Raw genomic sequence first — 22,514 nt, 5'->3', positions numbered from 1 at the left:
GCTTCCCCCTACCATCGGTAGCTAACGACCTTGCTTGAAAGTTAATGGCTGTTCCAGCTCATCTTTGCAAGCATAATCCCTATGTAAAGACTCTCAGGTTTGTATGTTTGGAAAAATACAAATTACTTAAAAAATTTGTAGTATTTATGCTTTTGGTATAAATCCATCACTTTACAAAGATGGCCCTCATTCCATTCCCTCTAGTCTTGTGGAAAATCTAGACAACCCTGTGGAATGACCGACAATTATTGTTAGTGCTTAGGTTCCTGATGTGTTGGTAATGAGAGATTGCTCTTTTTTTTTTTTCTCTCTCATATGGTGCATTGCTTGGAGTGCTGACTGCACAGATAGACTCATGTAAACTGATGAGTTTGTAATGAAATAAATTTTGTTCAAAAACATTTCATTTTTCTTTGTATTGAATTTGATATTTCATTAGTCTGCAGAAAAATTAAATTTTTAAAATAATTGGTAGCTATTATGTTTTAGTTTATGAAATAGAAGCATCTTATACAATTTGTTATACACTGTGAAATAAAAAGTTGTCTTACTGTTTGCTTTATGTAGTAGCCATGTTTTACACTGTATTATTCTTTTGTATAAGTAGTGTTCCTGATTCTTATTTTCTAGGTATTCAAAGTTGCTATTCGGGCTCAGCTGGAAAATATTACTGCTTTAGAGGCACCAGGAGATGACTTTCAATATTGTATTAAGGTAAGATTTTTTTTCTTGTATGTGTGTATAGGTAAATGTTAGGTTCATGGTAACTATTTATCTTACAGGTCTTCCTTCAAGTAACTTGTTAGTGCAGTTTTAGTTCCCAGATTGGAGAAATATCTCGGAAGTAACAAAGTTTTGAGGTAATCATAAGATTTTATTAAATAGCCTAAAGTTTGGTAAACCATTGTTACACAGTGTTGCTTTTTTACTGACCTTCCCCCCCCCCCCTCAACAAAGATTATTTGCAATCCTCTAGTAATCACCATGTCGGTGATAATTGGTCTGTCTACCGCACACTATTCATACCATAATTCTGTAAAGGTTAAAACATTCAAGGTTTGTACTTGAGCACAAAGATTGCTTAGGGTCAGAGGATGTCATGATATGAGGGTGCCTGATTGAATCCTTTGGTTCATTGGTGGAATATGAGGGCAACTTAGTGGCCAAGAGCCCTCCTCTGACTTAGCTTTCAGGGAAATGGGGTTTTTAGCTGTCCTGCCAAGAACCCTCTTATGAAGTTTTTGCAAACATGAGGGTGATTATTCTGCCAAGATGTGTCCACTGGTGTTTCAGGGGAGCATGAGTACATCTGTCTAGTCAAGTACGCTCTTCTGGGGTTTCAGGGGAGCATGAAGGGGACTAGCCAGTAAGGATTCCCCCCACCCCTAGTTTTCTGAGAAGTGCTTGGATGGTGGTCTTCCCCTGGTTTTTGGGGAGAACAAGGGCAACTAATTAACCAAGAACACTCCACTGGTTGTTATTGGATAAATTATCAAATTGTGAAGTTTTGGCTCAAGGACAGAATGTGTTTACTTGTATATTGCAGCTACCTACAGGCCATCCTTGGACAAGATGAACAATCTATAAGCCTCCTTTGCAAGGTTTAAGCTTCATTGCTTTGTGAAAAACAATTTAGCCAAAGGACCATCCTTTGAAAGAAAAGGCATGGTTGTGGAGGTGTTGAACAGGCAGATGATGATTCCAAAACTGTCCTCTTAGAAGTTATAGTGCCTTACTGTTGAGCTGTCTCTAAGTATCTTGCAGCTAAAGGTGGAAAATAGAAAAACCTTATCAAATATTTTTTTTTTTTCTATCACAGTCTTCCTATTTGATGGGGTGGTTTTTATAGTGTGGCATTCCGGGTTGCATCCTGCCTCCTTAGGAGTCCATCACTTTTCTCACTATGTGCACTGTTTCTAGTAGCACACTCCTCTGCATGAATCCTGGAGCTACTTTGGCATCTAGTTTTTCCAGATTCCTTTCCAGGGATCTTGGGATCATGTCTAGTGTTCCTATGATTATGGGTACAATTTCCACTGGCACATCCCATATCCTTCTTATTTCTATTTTCAGGTCTTGATAATTACCAGTTTTTTCTCTTTCTTTCTCATCTGCTCTGGTGTCTCATGGTATTGCGACATCAGTGAGTGATACTTTCTTGATTTTGTCAGTCGACGTCACGTCTGGTCTGTTGGCACATATCACACTATCTGTTCTGATACTGTAGTCCTAGAGGATCTGTGCCAGATTGTTTTCTATCACTCCCTCAGGTTGGTGTTCCCACCACTTATTACTGCAAGCTAGCAGGTGTTTCTTGCAAGGGCTCCAGTGGAGGGCTTTTGTGCCCCTACACTTCCTTCTGCAGCCTTTCTGTTGACAGTGGATGGTGTTTGTATCCCGTAGGTAGTTGTATAGCTTTCACTGATGATACCTTTTTGTAAATTCCACATTATTAATAGGCAGGTGATAGGCCTGTAGGTGCTTGCTATATTTACCTTCTTCTTGTCTGTCTGCACTAAGGATGTTCTCTCTGTGGTCATCCATTTGGGTGCATGAAGGTATGAGATACAGTGCTGGAGTTGTTCTGCTATTCGTAGGTGTAGGGCCTTGAAGTAAGTTTTTGAGCCAGTATCCATGGACTTCATCAGGACCTGTGGCTTCCCAGTTGGGCATTTTCTTTAGTTGGTGTCTGACTGTGTATTTCGTGATCTCGGTGAATCTTTGTTTTCTTGCTTCTTAGCCTCATTTCTGCTATCTCTTTCAGTTTACTCAAGTCAGATCTCATTGCCATGATCTGTTTTTCCAGGTGACTTTTCCAAGGCAGTTGCTGTTTTTGTTTCTGTTGGATTGGTTGTGATGATGGTGTTGGTGTTTGTATCCCCATGAGTTCAGCTACAGTATTGCTCCTGCATATGCCAAGTTATTTGTTTATGATACTGGTGGTGTGTATTATTCTCATTATTTCATTAACTCCACTTGTTTTCTCCCTTAGTTTCATTATGTTGTAGGCTTTCATGGGTTGGTGTTTGTATCCCCATGAGTTCAACTACTAGTCGTGCTGCTGCATATGCCAAGTTATTTGTTTCTGTGATACTGGTGGTGTGTATTAATCTCATTATTTCATTAATTTCACTTATTTTCTCCCTTAGTTTCTTTGTGTTGTAGGGTTATGTGGGCAGGGATCTTTGTTCTTTCTGTATCTGGGTTCATCCATTGTCTGATCTTTTCCATCCATTCCGACCTCTCTGTTACATCTATGGTGTTTCCTTGTGTGCCATTGTTTGGTAGGTCGTCATTCCTGTCGTCTTCTTTGGCATCATCTCTTAGTTCGTCTTCTGGTCCTTCGTTGCTTGGTGTTATTTCTATTTCTAGTTCCTCTCTTTCTGTTGTGGAGAGCCAGTTCTTTTTCTCTATGTTCCTTAAATGGTCTGCCAGCTTCTGTTCTTTTTGAGGGGTATTATTTCTCTCATTCCAAATATTGACCGATCTTCTTCTGTATTCTCTTTCTGTCGGGTTGCTTCTGATGTAGCATCTCCATGTTTCCTTATTTTCTTGTCTTGTCCATTTCTTCTTCTGATTTGCCTCTGTAGCTCCAGTCTCTGGTCGCTGGTTACTGTCATTGTGGTGGTCAGTTGCTGGATGACGACCTCCAAGTACCTGTCCTCCCCTTCAACTGGGCTATATACCTGGCTGCAGGACAAAGTTCCTCTGTTGCCAGAGGTTCCATTTACGTCGTTGTCGTTTAATCTTTCATTTCTTTCCGTCATTGCTGAGTTTTGCTATTTAATCCATAGCTGGACCCTACCCCATCTGGGAATAGGTACTCATTTACAGCTGAGTAGACTGAGGAAATTGTGGTAAGGATCCTTTCCCAAGGAATCAACGCCGAGGAGAGCAGTCACCCATCCAACGACTGACCATCCCCAATGTTGCTTAACCAGTCCATCGATGAGCTAAACCACTCTGCCACGGTGCCCATATTTATTATTATTATTATTATTATTATTATTATTATTATTACCTTATTGTATTCAGTGATATTTAAATACAGTATAGTATGGGATTTGAATGATGCTGGTATTCAGTCAAAGCATTTAAGTGTAAAATGTGTTACTGAGTTTTTATTATTTTGATATGACAATATATATGTTATTATGTGCTGGGCAGGGTTTAGAAGTTCCTCATTGGACGAGTCGGTAGAGTTGTCGCCTAGCACTCGCTAGGCCCGAGTTCGAGTCTCTGGCCAGCTAATGAAGAATTAGAGGAATATATTTCTGGTGATAGAAATTCATTACCCACGTAAAATAAGTCTAATCCTTCGGGCCAGCCCTAAGAGAGCTGTTAATCAGCTCAGTGGTCTGGTTAAACTAAGATATACTTTTTTTGGGAAGCTTAGAGATTGAATTTTAACTGAAGTTTGCCCTAGGGGCCACACCCAGTCCCCAGTACATTAGCAGAAATGCAGTGAATGAAAAAACTTACCTTGTAATTACATTTAAAGCAAAAGAAAAGGGAAGGTCACCAGGAAACCAGTGATTACTTTAGATCACTTTATTCTACACACTTCCAACAAATCGAATTAATCTTGGCTGGCTTGCAATCCAGCAGTTAATTGCACAATCAATGTGCCACAGCAATTATATTTGCAAATGAAATAGAATAAATCTGGCTAGGATACAGCCCAACAAAGAGGGCAACAAGAGTTATAACAACAATTGAGTAACCGATTTCCACAATGAAATGATGATTATGCAATGATAAAGCGTGACAGAGTCGTCGCACATGGCTCTCTAGTTACGATGACTATCATTTTCAGAGGATATCTTGCCGGTGGCAAGGCTAAGTTGAAATCTTCTAAGGCAATTGGTCACAAGGTTGCAGGTTGCAGAACACAAGGGGCAAGATAACCAGTCTCTGGATAAGATTCCCAGATAAGCATTCATGTACAGAAAAGATTCTCTCACTTTCAATACTTGATCACCATGGAATGATGTATTACTCTAGATTTAATTAGCACGAATTTAACACGAGGAATGCTGTAAACTATATCACTGAGCAAAATTAATTCAGTACTGGACTTAAGTCATGAGGGAAAATGTACATGTTAGGTTTGCACACAAAGGGGTTTTGTACTTGGGAGAATGGAAATTTGAAACAAGGAAAAATGAGAGATTCTAGTGAAAGAAACAGACACTGCTGTTGGTTGCTAAATTGAGACCTACCAGTAACATCTGTGCAGTGAGCTTGGTTGCAATGAGGTTGATCCATTCTGCCTGTCCTTAGCAATTATGAACACGTGGTCGACCAGCAGGCAAAGAGCACTGCACGGAAGAGCAGGTGCGAGAAGACAGCTTTCTGTCTCGAAGGCTGGCAGAGGAGTGAGAGCGGACTTGGGTGTCTTGGTTCTCCCTTGACTTTGTAAGCCGGAGTGACATCCCAGGGGTTTGGAAAAGCAATCAACACCAACAAGAAAGATTCACAGGAAAACAGATCATGGGATCAGAATATTTAAAGAGCAATCTAGCATGCCTACTCACTCCCATGACAATCAACCTGTTCCTTAATCTCGCATCTGACTCACAAACTCCTCCTACACCGTACTGCTAAGGGGGTTGAGAGACCCCTAGTCTACCCCCCATTTTGGCTGCCCCAGCTTCAAAGGAAACTGGGCACTAAGTTAACAGTCTGGAGAGACTGGAACAGCAAATATTTATAATAATGTATATATAGGGAAAACTGATGCCCTATTACAAAGAGATGATTTGAGTTTTATTTTGTCATACTCTTTTCAAAGGAAGTTGGTTCAGTATTTTTTATTAAAAGGTACAGTGTGTTGCGTTAAAATAGAATGTTCTCTTTTGGTGATGAGAAGAAGTATGATACTTATTATGATTCTCCACAGATAAAATGCACCAGTTGTAATGAAGAAGCTGATAAATGGCAGTATGTGTCTGCTGATGAACAGGTAGAGATGCCGGGTTCTCGAGGTGTTTGTAATCTGCTTATCAAGTGTAAGCTTTGCAAGAAGATCAACTCCATGGGTAAGGATAATTGGTTGCATTGTCTCATTGCTTATTGTGTAAACATGTGTATTTAGTGTTTTTACTTGTAATTTATGGAATTTTCCTAGAGTTCCTACACAGACCACATCTTTGTCTTTTTGGCTAAATTCCTTGTTGGGGTCTCCGTTTTTAATGAGCCTTTTTTCCAGATGTTTGTATCTTAAGTCTTCCTTTTGTCTGTCCATTTGTCTCATCTTCTTGAATGCAGTTTCTCCATCTTTTCTTAGGCCATCCTCTCCTTTAGTGTCCCTATCTCTTCCATTTCCCTGATCTCTTGTGCAGAATGGTGCTTATCATCTTTTTTCTTCATGAGTACAAACCATCTTAATCTTGACTTCCGGGCTTTCTCTGACTCTCAAGTGATTTTTATCTTATCCCTTTTCATCACTCCACGCATCCATCTGAGCATACCAAATGTAAAGCAGTATGTGTTCCTACAGGAATACAAACCGTTGCCTTTTTTTTTTAGGACTGTTCTTTAGCATGAGCTGAAATCAGTCATTAAAGCTTACATTATCATGTACTGTTCTAAGGGTTGCACAACGGACATGACCAAGCCATTCCATCTCTTTTTTAATCATTATCTCATCTACATATGAAGCTTCTGTAATAGTGCTTATGGTATCATTTCTGATTTATCTGCCATCTAACTCCTAATATTCATAGAGCTTTGTTCTCAGTTTGACAAAATCTTACAATAGACTTTCATTGTCTTACAATGATTTATGTCCATATAGCAATACAAATCATACTATACTTGTGTAAACCTTACATTTGTGTGCAATTTGAGTCTATTAGATTTCCAGAGATTACTCAGCCTGCCAATTGTTTGATTTAACCCTTTTCATTCTTCCCTAAATTTAAACTCAAGAACCTGCACTGGATATCATTGTTTCTCAATATTTCAGAGATTCAGTCACTTTAGTTCTTTCCCAATCTAATGCTATTTCACCCCTTTTTGCATACTCTGTCCTCAGTACTTCTGTTTTTCGTAGATTTATTTTCAGTCCCATGTTGAGATATATGATTAAAACAGCATCATCTGTATATTCTAAACCTGTCAAGTTTCTATCATTGCTCCAGTCAAAACATCTTCCATATCAAGACTCCAGTATTTACAACAATTTCCAATGACAAGACCCCATCAACATTAACTTTGTAGCTACTTCATTCATGGATAGTTTCCATCATGTTAGCCTTACATATTAAATGGCAGTGCCATAGTGATGCAAGGTCTTTCATAGTATTACTGTATGATGGTGTGTGGATGCTGCTCAGATGCCTCCTTGTAATCAACAAAAACCACCAGGAGATTTTTAAATTCAGTGTATGGCTGCACAATATGTCTTAAAATAATTTTTAATCTGTACAACAATTGCATGTTCTAAAACCAGCCTCTTGACCTTCAAGTAGTTTAGCAATTTCTTTCTCAAGCCTAATGAGAATAAGCATATTCTGTTGAATATTGTCATTACAACCAGTACAACTGCAGTGCCTCAATAGTTAACATATTCAGTCATGTTACTTTTCCTTGGTACCTTAGCTATGATTTTCAATTCTCAGTTATCAAATTTTGTTTTCCTATCCTCCAAAATAGTATTTAGTATGTGAAGTGTCGGCTGGAATCTCATCTGCTGTAGTTCCTTCCTAGCACTTAAAAATTGGAAATTCCATAAGAAGTTAAAAGTTAACCCAAGATAGGGGTCATCTTCAATTTTGTCACGACTTAGGCATCATGGTCAATTTGGCGAAGTCACATCTCCTCCCCAGTCAGAGGATTTTTTACCCATGCATGGTCATAGACACGGACTTGTCGAGGGTTTTCCCATCAGACCAGAGAATGGAGAAATTCAAAGTTATGGCTCGATCCTTCCTTTTGGAGCAGTTTCAACCAGCTCATCAGTGGCAAGTGATTCTGGGTCTGTTAACCTCACTAGAGAAGTTGGTCCCTCATGGGCTGTCTGCATCTTCAGTCCCTGCAGTGGAGGCTGAAAGAGTTTTGGTCCCCATTAAGGGATCCTCCTCATTTTCAAGTTCCATTGTCATGAGAAGTAAGAGAGGACATGTCATTGTGGTTGGACGACATTCTCTTCCTCCAGAGATCCATCTGTTCCCAGATGCCTCATACAAGGGTTGAGGAGCATACGTGGAAGGTCTTGTAACATTCGGGGTTTGACTCCGCAAGAGCAGCAGTTTCACATCGTTCTGGAACTCAAAGCTGCCTTCCTAGCTCTTCAAGAATTTCAAGAGGGGTTGATGGAACACTCCATGGTACTCATGTCGGACAACACCACGGTGGTGGCCTATGTAAACAAAAGGGGGCTGGTGTTATGTCAACTACACTCCCTGACAGTGCTCATTCATCAGTGGGTGCTAGATCATTCAGTGGGCGCCTCTGCCAGGTATATCCCAGGCGGGAGGAATGTAGTGGCGGACAATCTGAGTCGTCAAAGTCAGGTCATAGGGATAGAGTGGTGTCTGCACCAGGACATAGCAAACAGGCTCTTTCATCTTTGGGGAAGGCCCTCGATAGACTTGTTTGCAGCAAGGTTCAACAAGAAACAAGAGGTCTTCTGTTCTGTGGTCCCAGATCCCCTTTGCAGTGGCTGAGGACGCCCTTTAACATCTCTGGGACAGTTTGGAGGTTTATGCCTTCCCTCTATTGGCCTAATCTGTCAGGTTCTGAACAGGGTAATGGCCTCTCAGAATCTCAGAATGACCCCCTCCCCACTGTCAGAAGCTCCGAGAGAGATTCCTCCGTGGCACAACCGTCTGTGTCAACCCCACTTCCAGAGATATCACTGCTCAGTAGGGTCCCTATCATTTCATGGCTGGAGCCTATCCAGTATCTCCTCCAAGCGAGTCTTTTCTTGCAGAGCAGCATCGGAGATGTCTGGCTATCTCAGATCTTCCTTAGCCGTGTGCCAGGGCAAGTGAACCGTTTACTGTGGTTGGTGTTGTCAACAGGGTCTCTCAGACTTCATCATTTTATGCAGAGAGAAGCAACTTTCCGTGTCTTCCATTAAGGGCTACAGTGCTGCCTTGAGTGCAGTTCTGCATGTGAGGAATGTCGATCTGTCTTCCTCATGGGAAATGTCAGTGCTTTTCAAGAGCTTTGAGCAGTCTTGTCCTCCAAAAGAACTTAGACCACCCAGTTGGGACCTAACTTTGGTAGTATTGGGCACCCTCACCTAAGCTGCTTTTGAGCCTTCATGCCGTGTGTCAGACAGGAACCCGACTCTCAAGATGGTTTTCATGTTGGCCCTAGCTTCTTTGAAACGATTTGAACTCCATGGCTTATTCTTTCATGGTAAACATAACGAGGGTTTGGACATCCATAGCCTTCGAATTTGTCCCGGAATTTGTGACTAAGACTCAAAACCTTCTTCTCATGATGACAGATTTGAATCCTTTTCCATTCCATCTCTTGATGACTTTGCTGACAATGATCCGGATGAATTGCTCCTTTGCCCTCTCAGATCACTACACTGCTATCTGAAAAGGACTCGTCATCTCAGAAGTGTCCAAGAATATGATCTCCTTTTAGCTTCGTGAAACTATCAGACAAGCTTATAGTTTGACTTCATGCCCCAGCCCTAACACAGTGCATGCAAGAGCACATGATGTTAGAGGGCTAGGCTCTTCATTGGCATTCAAAAGAACTTGTCTGTTCAAAGGATTTTGAAGGCTGGCACTGGGCTTCGTCAGACCACCTTCACTTCCTTCTATTCGTGGGACGTTGCCCACAGGTCCTTGGACACTTTTTCCTTGGATCCGGTGGTGGCTGCTCAACAGGTTGTGTAACCCATCTAGTGCCCATAGCGGGACAGTTTGTATCTTACCGAAGATGATGGTATGAAAACAAGAATGAATGAGATAACTGGCCTCTTTCCTTTTCCAAAGCAAGTCCCTCCTCTCTCTAGCAAGGGGAGCGAGTATTAATAGCAAACTATTGGTGGCTACAAAGGTTTGTTATCTACACATATAGTTCTTTAGCTTACTTCTGCATTGTTGCATTACATTGTACGAAGGCGTAGAAATCTGACTGTTAAATAATCACATATATCATGCCAGAGGCTTTGGTTTCCTTCCATAGGTTTCTTTAAGTCAGGAAGAGTTACCAGGTGTGCTGAACCTCCAGTCGGTTCCAGACTTTCTTTCCGCCCTCCAAAAGAGTCTATCTATAAGTTAAGACCCAGGTTTGTTCTGCATATGAACAAATGACAGATTTTTTAATCAATTTGTATTTTTCTTAGCTAACAAACCTGCAGTCTTATACAGCCCACCTCTTGCCACCCCTCAATCAAGTTTCCTGTGTTGGAAGAAACTGAGGCGTTACCTCCTTGATTCATACGCGATGGAGGTGACAGTTGCCACCTGCCCATCAGCCTACCTAGTTGCCACCAATTCCTTGTATGTTTTCTTTTTATTAGTTTCCTTCTAGTGCTAGAAGAATTATCCATAATTTAAGACCACTGGTTTGTTAGCTATGAAAAATACAAATTAATTAAAAAATTTGTCATGTTACTCGATGTAAGTATTTATACGACAAAACATACAAAAATAAAACAGTGTGTACAGAAATAAAATAAATGAACAATTAACTATATTATACAGTTCCACTCTGACTCTGCCACCCACCACACACTGTCTCAGGGTAACTGACCATACCAAACTTAATTAGTTTAATTGATTATTAAGTTTCCATTTCTCCAAATTAGACATCTGATGAGTTTTAGATCTTTTCACTTTCTTCTGTCTGAACTTTTCACCAGAATTCCTGGAATTTTTCATGTTTAATGTAATGACTATTCACTGTATGATTTTTACATGTTTGATCTGGTATGTTATGTTAGGTTTGCATCTGTTAAAGGTTGAAAATTTTGTTGTTTTACTTGAACAAAAGTGATGCATGAAGAAATTCAGCTTTATATCAGCCTGTTATGGCACTTCATGTTGTTGTAGAGTATGAATATGATAGATGTGGCACTTGATTATAATTTAGATTAAAGCAACTTAAGTTTTTCATTTTGCCATTGCCACTAATTTAAATTAATTCATTTTGTATCTTGCAGATGTACTGATGCAACATAAAAAATTGTATAATGCTGACGATGTTCCAAACTTGAAAGAAATCATAGCTTTTGATTGTCGAGGTTTAGCTGTAACTGGTTTCCAATTTGGAGTAAGTATATTTTTGAGTTGGTATTTGTTATAAAATTAGATGTTTGGAAAGTCTTATAGGTTACCATTTCCAAGGCTGCTTATCCCCTGTGGTGGTAATTTCAAAAATACTAATTTTGAAATTACCACCATAGGGTGTTTGCTATGTTTTGATTAAACAACACAAGTTTTTTCTGTTCAAACCTATTAAATGTATACAGTTGGATCTTGAATTTTGTATAAACTAACAGATGACTTACACATGGTAAAAATATAAAGAAGACAAACATGCATAAAATGTGTATGCTTATTAGTGTATTTCACCATTAAAATACATAACTGTATACACAAAATAATTTTAAGTAAAAACTCTTAAGAAAAGTCACACACATCCTTACAAACCACAAACATTGTCTGCAGTTGAGAAAAATGTAGACAGATAAAGCTACTGATGCTTTATAACGCAGGATGTGTAGGAGAAAATTAAAAATCAAACCTTAAATACTAAAAATACTTTTACAAATATAAATACTTCATATTATTCCAAAACTGAAAATTTTCAAAAGTTACAGTTCGCAAAAGAACTGCAGATGTGCATATTTTCACTGAGTTACCAGCAGCTTTGTCTCGGCTCCCAGCATCACTCATATGTTTACCTCATGCAGTAATCAATACTAGGTTTTGTGGTTCTTTTATCTTTAGACTGATATAGTATAGCTGAAAAATCGTGAATTCAATCTTGACCCAAAGGCATAAAGCTCCGTGTGCTGCTAAAATGCAACTAGAGGCATATGTGTCTGCATACTGCAGACACATGCTGAGGTTTCTTACCAATATGGCATCAGCTAGTTGACACCTATTTGCCAAAATCATAAGGATGTGATCATAAAGAGGATGAGGATATCTGTCCCAGTTCCCTCCCACAAGGCTTGTGAATCCTCAAAGTAACATGCCAAAACCAACATAAGTTATCGTTCTCTGATGAAGATTCTGGTTTATCTGCAGCCCAAGGATGGGCAAATCCAGATGAAGCCCTTGTCAAAGCCAAGACCTGGCTTGGACTATGAGCCTAGGCAGTCATAAGTACCAGATTGTTGTTGAAGACCTGAGGGCTGTACATAAACCAAAGCAGAGGACCTTTCTGGAACAGTTTTGATGAAGACCTGAGGGACATACACAGACCAAAGCAAAGGATCTTGAACTGGAACACTTGTCCTTGTCATGCAAAACAAAAACTTCCTGGAAAGTGGCTGAATTGGAATCTGGAAGTATGCATCCATTACACCTATTGTAGCAAGGAAGTCCTCCACTGCTAACTGACCTCCAAACAGACTTCACTGCCTCCATTTTAAAGAAAACCAAACAAAATAATCTGCAAGCTGACTGAGATCTGTAATTGGTCTCCAACCTCCTCAAGAGCAGATGGTAGAACTCCAGCTTCTCTTGGCACATCTCATTGATGGCTCCCCACTGCAGCATTAAAGCCACCTTGTCTTTGGGACCTGCATTGTTTGCCAGAGGCAGAGGACCTGTGTTGAGAGGTGGCAGCCATTGTGAAGAACCTCCAAGCACTGCCAGAGGAAGTTTACTGATGTTATTGTGACTTGTGTTAGGAAATAGACCAGGATGACGAGGCTGAAGCACTTTATGATAGTGTCCATAGTGGTTGTGGAGGTGAGTTACTCCCCCAACTGTGAAACAGTTTCTTGTGGAAAAGATGAGGAGCTTTGGGTTTGGACACACATGGAGTGAGGTTCTGCCAAAGAGAGCAAGCCCGAGATGTCTTGGAAGGCCACATCCTGCTCCATATGCCCACCAGAAATAGTGCATGTAGATATAAAGAACCACTGAAGTTGAATCACCTGTAAGAAGCAGGCTGGTGCCACCAATAAACTCAATTCTGCCAGTTTAATAATACAAACTCCCAGCAGAACTCTCTCTTGTATCCATTTTCTCAGCTGTCCAACAGGTTATAACTCTGAAGAGCAACCCTGGAATTGATGAAATTTATGAGGATGCTGGCCCAGTAGAGGAAGGTAATGAGTCCCTATGAGGAAGTTATAACACCTGCTGGAACTGCAACCCATCATATGCAGCCGAATATTTTTATGGATAGGATCTAGTGTCTTAGCTAAGGTATGCTCAATCTTTTTCAAATACGATGCCAAATCATTATCCCAAAGCTTAGCAGCTGAACCATACAGAGGTTGTGATGTGTGGTTGATACTGAAAATATGAAGTATCATCCTACTATGCACAAAGTTTCCTCATCTAATTCCTCCCAGGGTTTCTTAGGGGTTCGAGGTGTACCGAGTGGACAAGAACAGGTACAAAATCCAAAGGGATTAGGAGTTGGAGATAGAGCAGTGGTTGCTCTTGTAGAAGGTCATGCTAGTGACAGATGAACAGGAGGAGAGGAGTAAGTTGAAGTGTCACCGAAAAATATATATGAAGAGCTGACAGTAGGATGTAGGCAAAGTTGGAAAAACAGTATACTTTAAAAAACATGCTTTATTTGTGAGGTCTGATGAATGAACAGGTTTGCAGAAATAGTGAATAATCTCTTATATAATTGTAAGTAAGCTAAAAGTGCCTTAATTAATGGCTATTGGGTTTGAGGTAGCAGTTATGACAATATGCAACATGTTTTTGAAAATGAATATTTTGCAATTTCAGTTATTCTTGGTCAAATTCATTTTAGATGCTCTCCTGAATAGCATTAGAATACCTTGTTACTGAGGTCATTGAATACAGTAATTTAAGGTAGTTATATATAATTCAAGATCCTTATACAGTATTATGTTATGATTGATTAAATGTGATTAATTGATTTCAGGAAGGATGGCAGTGTAAAGGAGCAGAGAGTGGGACACAGTTTACCATCTTAAATTTGGATGAAGATTGGTGTGACTATGATGAAAAACAGAACTGCACAGTTGGTATAACTGAGCTTGAATACAAAATTCTTTAGGAATAAGATTTTTTCTTTATATATAATATTTTGCTTTTTAAAGTTTTAGACATGGTAGCATTTCAGCATATCCAGCATATACGTTTTAAGTTTTTATCATTTTTGCACTTGTTTGATGTATGAGATTCAAGTAACTAAGAGAAGTGTGACAGAATCATGTTAAGTAGAAAATTTAATATAATTATATGAGAAATATCCTAAGGACATTTTGTGGTACAGTAATGTCAGTGTTAAACTATTCCTATAGCAGTAATGGCAGTAGGTGACAGATAAAATCTTTACTGCATGGATGCAGTATGAAATGCTAAACAGAATATATGTAGGTAAGCTGTTATAATGAAAAGTTCTACACATGCCCTAGTAATATTATGTATCACGTGTGCCCTAGTAATATTATGGAGCTAAATTTTATCTTGGGGTATTAATAATATTTTCATGAATTAACAGCTATTGGGGTATTAATAATATTTTCATGAATTAACAGCTATTCCAATTAACCTAAGGACAGTATGTCAGCATCTCTTCAGATTATTTACCTAAAGTGCAGACATAAAGCATGTCCTCAATTATTTATATTTAAGTGTTTTTCATTGTTATATTTTTTAAATAAATCTCTTCCCTAAATTAAATCATACTCCAGTACTTAGGAAAACGAGTACATATTGAAGATGGAATTTAGTTATTGTGCTTTCTATTTTTGGGAAAATGACAGTCTTCAGTGCCTAAAAATTTTCCTCTGTTCATGTTAAGGGTGCATTTTGAAATAGAAGACGTAAGCATTATAAAACACATTTGTGTATTTCAAAGGTAAGTACTGTATGGCATTTGTGGTACATAAACTTTATTTTCTGGGTTTCTGCTGCAACTTTGTCTTTGAAATGTGAATGGAAGCATTATGGAAAAGCATGACCCTTAAGGGTTTACCATTTACAGTGTGCAGAACACACTGCAAATGGTACTAAAGTTTTCCAGTAATCCATCATCCTAAGCTGTATTATTTCTGTTCTGTCATCTAACTCGGGCTTGTTCCAGTTTTCACCCACCCGGAATCACTGTAATAATTATAATCAAAAGAATGCTGATTTGATGGCTCCTATTTCACATACCGAAGGTTATTATTTTAAAATAGTTTATTGGAACCATAAATTGAAATGTTTAAACACTATACTCTCTTGAAGGATTGGTTCTTGAATGAGAGTTAAAAGTATTTGGCCAGAGGTAGGAAGAGAAGGAAAGGAATGGCTGAAAATTAGAAGGAAAAAAAAAGGTATATAACTGGGCCAAGGGGATACTGAAAAGAGTGATTAGGACCAGTTGTAATATGTCAAAAAGGAACAGCGTAAGTGATCTCCCTATGGGGAAGCCAGAAGGTTAAAACACACCAATAACTTTATATATTTTATTAAGAAAACAATTAAAATCTGTACATCCTTACTTTTCTAAATAAAGATTGTTACAAATACAGTCTAAATTGATTTTAGCCTCAGCAATGGCTTAACTGCAAGGCTTTTTGTACAATTTAATAAAAAATATGTCCTTTCAAATTTATCAAAAAAGCAATGTTCCTTTTTAATAAAAAAATATATTGTCAAGTGAGGCACCTTTTAAAACATTTACAATCCACTTTAATTCTAAAAATTGCTTGATGGCTTATGCTGCAGTTTTTCTTTCTGGATCTGGCATTCTGCAAAGAGAAAAAATTCAGGTATTACTATGGATATAAGGTTCTTTTCTAAGGTGAAATTAAAAAAGAGGTCAAGATTTTTGGGAATCATTATAATGGTAACTTTTTTCATTTAATGGATCATAACTAATGTGTTTTCTTCATTTACTGGATCATAACCAATTCAATGTTTCAAGTAGAAAAAAGAAATACTAATGACATTCTGATTGGATAAGTCATGATCCATTAAATATTCAATGAAGAAATAAAACTGCACAAATGAAGAAAGGAATGAGTGGGGGAATGAGATTAAGGACAGATAGGATGTGAATGGATTAAGAGAGAGAGAGAGACAAGAATGAGGACAAAGGACGAGAGAGAGAAGGAGAGGCCGTCATTCTTTCAACGTATTTGCTTCTATGAGGATACAAGCCTTTGCCTTTTAAGTGAATTACCTTTGGTTTAAGGTGGTCTGGTCACTAAAGCTTGGTATCAAGGTAGTTAACTATACGCGGAGGAGTTGGAGACTGGAAAACCCACCCGCCCACTCATGTATGCAGCACCACTTTTCTTCAACCTTCTTGCTGTGGAGATGTACAAACCATCCCTCATCATGGGTGTTGGAGATGCTTGAGTATTTATTTCCTTAAAATGCTTTGGCTTGTCTGCAGATTGTTACCGTTCCTTGTTGGGCGAGTGGGTTCCGTTCTCAGCTAGCACTCTGCTGGCCGCGAGTTAGAATCACCGACCGACCAATGAAGAATAAGAGGAATTTATTTCTGGTGTTAGAAATTCATTTCTTGATATAATGTGGTTCGGATTCCACAATAAGCTGTAGGTCCCGTTGCTAGGTAACTAATTGGTTCTTAGCCACATAAAATAATTCTAATCCTTCGGGCCAGCCCTAGGAGAGCTGTTAATCAGCTCAGTGGTCTGGTTAAACTAAGATATACTTTTAACTTTTTACAATGAGATTGTGCTTATTCTGTTTGTATTTGAATGACAATGCCTTAAAATCCTTCCTTAGGAAGAACAGTCAGCAAACGTCCTAGACACTAACAAATGTACATAGGTTTTGCTGCCCATGCTGAACAATCCTCACTCAGTATTTACATATTATGGCAGTCAAGAGAGCATGCCATCTCAACTGCTCCCAACTTAAGTCCCTGGCCTGGGCTAATACTGCTCTAGAGATTCTTTTCCCCTTGAGAAGCTGCTGAAGGTGTATGTCCTCTGGGGATCATCCTTGTTATGGCTTCCAAAAGTTACCTGCTTGGAAGACCCCATTGTGTTGGCCATGGCTTCCTCATCCCAAGTCTGAGTGCGCTGTCGTTTCAGTTGAAGCTGCTCCTGTCCCTTCAGGGATGTCTGCATTGAACTTGTCCTCAGCAGACATGATAAAAGGTTGAGGGACCCATGGTTGAAGAAGGTCAGGGAAGCACTGCCAAACTCTGTCGTCTTCCTCCTCCTCCTCAACTTCTTCAATCAGAGGCTCGATCACCCCTCCTGGAGTACTGAGCAAAGATCATCTGGACCAGGGATTTGCAACCAGTCTTGTTAGGGCCCTCACTGTTGTTACTTCTTGTTGAGTCACTATGTTGGTTTTATAGCCTAGCATTTCTCTGCTGGCCATTTTCAGTTAGGAGGGACAAGATCAATGTTTCTTTGCTTGTTGTTTGCCGAGTTCTTTGTTTGCTGTATAGCAAAAGATCTATGGAGACTATTCATCTTACATTTGTGATGTCTTATGCTCTCTATACCATCCTGTCATCAGTTCCTTCCCTCAGATTGTCTGTGAAGACCTGTGGTGTCAGTGGGGATGTACTGGCAGGGTGTTTGCAATGTCTCTGTCAAGATCCTTTGGTTGTGTACCATACAGCTTGAATCAGCAGTTTGGGCTGTTGTTGCCACACTCAAGACCAGGGATGGCCTTAAGAATCTTACATTTTCTGTTTGAGCAGTGTAAACTGTCTTGAAGTTCAGTGTCTCTGAAAGCTTGGATGACTCATCACCCCACTCTCTTATGAATATAGTGGCAGTACTTTCTCACTGTCCTGTTCTTGTCAGTCACTGTTCTCAATTCCTCATGCATGGAAACTTTTTGGAACTACCTTCACCATTTACACATCCACTTGACAGGATTAGTGGTCTGGTGCAATGTACAAGGTACTTATCTGCCCTGGTCCTTGGATCATGTAATGACAATATTTCTGCCTGAGGAATGTTGTTTTTTTTTCACTTTCTTCTATCTGGGGGGAATACTGTTTTGGTTTTGCTAGTCTTACAGTGAGTCTGCCCATCCTCTATGCACACTCTTCTGAGTAAACAAGCTGCTAACAGTAACAACTTTTTTGTGCCTTTTTGCCCTTTGACCACTGCAATTCCAAGAACTTTCATGAGCCTCAGAGCTGGTCCTCATAGTCTCACTTGTAATTGTCTGGGCTCCTATCTGACACATTTCTCCTGTTCTTTAACCCTCAAGGCTGTGTTCCTGTTTGCCCTTCCCCTTTCTAAGCCCTATATGGACTCCATACCTTAACCGACAAAGCCTCGCATCCCAACTGTTGGTCTTTGTGGGGGATTTCTGTTTGTCATGGGGTTTCTTGGTTGTGAATCTCCCAGGTTAAAACTCATTCTTGGACTCCCAGGGTTTTTCAGCCTTCTCCTGCTCTTCTGAAGTTCTACCCTCTTACGGTTCTCAAGTCATGCCTCCAGCAATTTGCATCTTTCCAGCCCTTTCACTAACTTTCATTTTGGCCTAAAAGAAATTCTGGGTAACACAGTTATAGGTCTCTCAAAAGGCCCTCACACAGCCTAGTAGCAACACCCTTCTAGTACAGTAACCCTCCCCCCCATTCAGGGGGAGGGGATGCGTACCACAACCCCCGGGGAATAGTTAAAATCCACGAATGGTTAACAACCCCTTCTAAAAATGCTTATAACTGCCTATCTTGAAAGTTCAAATACCAAATGTATACCTTAAACTATTATCCTATTACTGTACTAATCCTTGAAATTATATTAATACTTCAAAGTCATCTTATACATTTTACCCTTAAAAATATATATGTAAGTACTTCTAACCCTTCCAGCCAGTGAGAGAGAGAGAGGGAGTATATCTTTCTATCAACCACTCCTTTTCTGTCTATCTATCTATCCATCAATCCATCCATCCATCTCACATTCTGAGTATCCTTTGATGTGAGAAAGAGAGGGTGTTTCTTTTTACATATTATGACAAAGAAAGAATAACTTTTCCATAATATGACAAAGAAAGAGAGTAAGAGGTTATTCTGACATCAGATATCAAAAGATGGAAATTCATGATCTATGAAGGAAAAAAAAAAATTTTTCAGTATCCTTGACCATCTGTGGGCAACATTACCTCCCCTCCGTGGTCTATGTCAATACGTCCAGGTAATTGCACCCCCTGCTCTGAAGAGTCCGAGAAAAAGACTCGGAATATATGTTTGTTTAAAATTTTTAATAATTTACTATACAAATGCAGAAAGTTGTAATTATAGCATGGAAAATATGACAAAAATAAGTAATGTCACATTTATCTATAAAACTACAGTATACAAAACAAACAAACATGTTACTTATGCATAAAAAATCTATCTCTGTGAGAGAGAGATATGAAATACAAAGAACATAATTTAGATGAGAGAGAGAGATATTTTTCAGTATCCTTTGTAGGGTATTTGACCACCAAGTGGCAACAGTTATTTGACCACTGAGTGGCATCATCATCTACCCTTGTGGTTAGTATGTCAAGATATTTGACAGGTTACACCCCCCTTGCTCCAAAGCTTTCGGAAAGAGATGAGGGAAAGAATTTATATTGAACTGAAATCTTCCTAATTCACTATATTTTCTTTTATGAATTTATATTTTGCTGTGTTTAGTATATCAATATTAATACTCGTATTTGAAAATTAGTAAATCATTTATTTGTCATACAAAACAAATATTACATATTCATAAAAGTTCTCTCATCTCAGTGTGAGAGAGAGAGAACTGAGAAAGGAAGGGGAATGAGCGAGAGAATTATTTTTATTTGTTAATATTATTATTTAATCTTATTAACCAGTAAGAGGTCAACCACGTCATATGACGTATTGCAGAAGTGGTCTCACACAGGTTATCCACGTCATATGACGTTCTTAAGTTTTTAAATTTGTGCGCCTTCATTGTATGGATATTGTTTATGTTGGATGGGTACTTGGTAAGCCTCTAGAAACGCAACAGTGCCTGAGGCTGGCGCAGGGATACCAGACTGGGCTACAAATTGCAAATGGGGCTGCTTTTAAAGCCTTTGGTGACTAGATTTCACAATCTGCTACTTGCTACTTTTTGGGCTACTTTTCATTTGACTTGGGCTCTTTTATTGAATTTGGGCTACTTCCATTTATTTTTTATCTTAATAATAATAATGATAATAATAATAATAGCAGCAATACAATGCCCTTAGTGATCTCCCCATCCATTTCTATGAACTGCACAGGGGAGGGGAGGTATGGGTGGCCGTGTCAGAAATGGTGTAGTGCTAACCCTTATGGAGCCTTATCTTGACAAAAATCATGTATTATTTGTCGATAATTGGTATACATCTCCAGCCCTCTTTCAGTATCTTTATTCCAGGAAGACAGGAGCCAATCGATTGTGCTTGTAAGACACTAAAATGGTACAAGAAACTTTTTTCACATGTTAGATATCACAATGTTGGATGCACAAATACTGTTTACGCTCAAGAACCATAAAAAAAATGTACACTGCCAGATTTCATAATTTAAGTGATATGCCAGCTGTTACAAGATTATGCTGCTGAATGCCCCTCACCTGGTCGTTGCTCTGCTGCTGGAGATCCAACCCAACTTTTTGCATGTCATATCATTTGTACGATACCAGTGCAACCAGGTGCCAAAAACAGAGAGTACAAAGGGCTTGCTATGTGTGCTGACATACAAAAATCATCGACCACAGCAGAGAGAAGACACTTGCTTCCTCTGCCGTAAATGTGATCAGCCACTATGTCCGGAACCATGTTTTGAATAATATCATACTCTTAGAAATTTGTAAAAGTGATAGGGAAAAAAGAAAATGTAGTTTGTATAGAGAAAAAAGAAAATGTAGTTTGTAAGTTGTAGTGTGGAAAAAATGGTGTATTAGGCAACCTATAAGTGGAGGTACGGAGAGTCAAAAAGAAAAAAAAGGGGGGGGGAGCAAAAATGGACACCACCACCATGACGATTATGTTTCCACAGCCAGCTGGGGGATACGCCCCTAATGCAAACTTCTGGGTTTGAACCTTTAAATGTGGGTTGTGTGCCTTTTAAATGCTATTTTTCTTTCTTTTGGGACCATTTGGCATTGATTAAGCCAAGAAAATAATTTTCAATTTTTTCTAACCTGAGGAAGTAAATGTTTACATGTAGTAACCTCGTACGGGTTAAACTTAATGTTAATATTTGAAAATTACTACTGTAAATCATTATTTTAACATAAAATGTATATGTAGGTATAGTACAGTATTTACTCATGAAAATAATATGAAAATACAGAACATTACTCTATGAAAAAATCCATGATGGGGTGAGTTTTCCCGCAAATAATTTATAGATAGGTTCCACAGAAAATTCTTGCGAATCACTGGGTCCGCGAATTGTGAGAATGTGAATCCGGGAGTTTACTGTACTTCTTTAATCTTAGATAAAACCATGAAGAAAAATCTTACTAAAGTTTTGGTGCAGTGTCTATGGATGTTTCTCATCAAGTCTGCCACATTTGGTCATGTGCCTTGTGCATGCACTATCTGGGGTTATGTATTCCATTGTATTCATGACTTAACAGAAGCTACCTGGTTTTCTGAGGTCATTCTTAGCTCCAACATCAATGATCTACAGAAATTGGACTTCTTGTACCTGGATCTCCTGTTTTTTTCAAAGGCTCTTCTGCTTTGTCAACCCTTCCAAATTGAAATTCATTCTAGTTACAGTTAGTGGGTTTCTTATATCAATGTGTTTACAATAAAGGATTTTACACACATCCATTAATCATAATAAGAGTGGATGTTCATGCATTTACTGTTTTTGGTAAAAAGTATGTGACCTGGTGAGAATAGGTGGATGGACAGTGAGCACCTCATGTACGATGAAGAGGGTTGTATGAAATATATTTAGTATGTTATGAAACCTTAATTGTTCCTACAGTAATACAAATGGGTTGAGATGGGGTGAGAAGTGAAGTATTCCTCACTCCCAGACCATGTCACTTACTATTCTTGCGCTGTTCTGCCAGCCTGTTTAGACTTGGTCTCCTCCCATCCTGTCTTTCAGTGAGCTCTCATATTCATATTGTTCTGGTGCATGAGTTGTCCCCCTCTCACCCTGACTCTTTGCAGTCGCACAGAGATGGGTTTGCACGACCCACTCAGTGAGGGATGTGTGTGGCTTGTTTGCCTGTTTGCTTACCTGGTCTGTGGACTGGGTTTACTGCTAACAATGGGGTATACTGCTCTCTCAGTCCCACATTAATTGGACAATCGTGATGGACAGATGAGGAGATTGAATCTTCTCACCATAACACCTCACGGTTGCACAGAGGGGTTTCCATAACCTGCTCAGTGTGGTGTTTACGTGGCCCATTTGCTAGC

The 22,514-nt window shown here is 39.1% G+C and overlaps 2 protein-coding genes across 5 annotated transcripts in view; one reads left to right on the top strand and one right to left on the bottom strand.

Moving 5' to 3' along the window:
- Positions 1–15,660, top strand: part of LOC136831487 (CXXC motif containing zinc binding protein) — a 74,531-nt gene extending 58,871 nt beyond the window's left edge. For all 3 annotated transcript variants that reach the window (XM_067091993.1, XM_067091994.1, XM_067091992.1), the window contains 4 exons: positions 631–714; positions 5,903–6,041; positions 11,138–11,247; positions 14,062–15,660. In XM_067091993.1, the coding sequence (XP_066948094.1) occupies positions 631–714; positions 5,903–6,041; positions 11,138–11,247; positions 14,062–14,196 (468 nt within the window). In that variant the 3' untranslated portion in view covers positions 14,197–15,660. The remainder of the gene's footprint in view (positions 1–630; positions 715–5,902; positions 6,042–11,137; positions 11,248–14,061) is intronic.
- The window catches only part of SMC6 (Structural maintenance of chromosomes 6), a 258,709-nt gene continuing 251,776 nt past the window's right edge, over positions 15,582–22,514 (bottom strand). For both annotated transcript variants that reach the window (XM_067091991.1, XM_067091990.1), the window contains exon 25: positions 15,582–15,880. In XM_067091991.1, the coding sequence (XP_066948092.1) occupies positions 15,847–15,880 (34 nt within the window). In that variant the 3' untranslated portion in view covers positions 15,582–15,846. The remainder of the gene's footprint in view (positions 15,881–22,514) is intronic.

Source organism: Macrobrachium rosenbergii, chromosome 48, assembly GCF_040412425.1.
Source record: "Macrobrachium rosenbergii isolate ZJJX-2024 chromosome 48, ASM4041242v1, whole genome shotgun sequence".
Taxonomy (NCBI): domain Eukaryota; kingdom Metazoa; phylum Arthropoda; class Malacostraca; order Decapoda; family Palaemonidae; genus Macrobrachium; species Macrobrachium rosenbergii.
The sequence above is the reverse complement of the archived record's forward strand: the minus strand, read 5'-3'. Positions and strand labels throughout refer to the sequence as shown.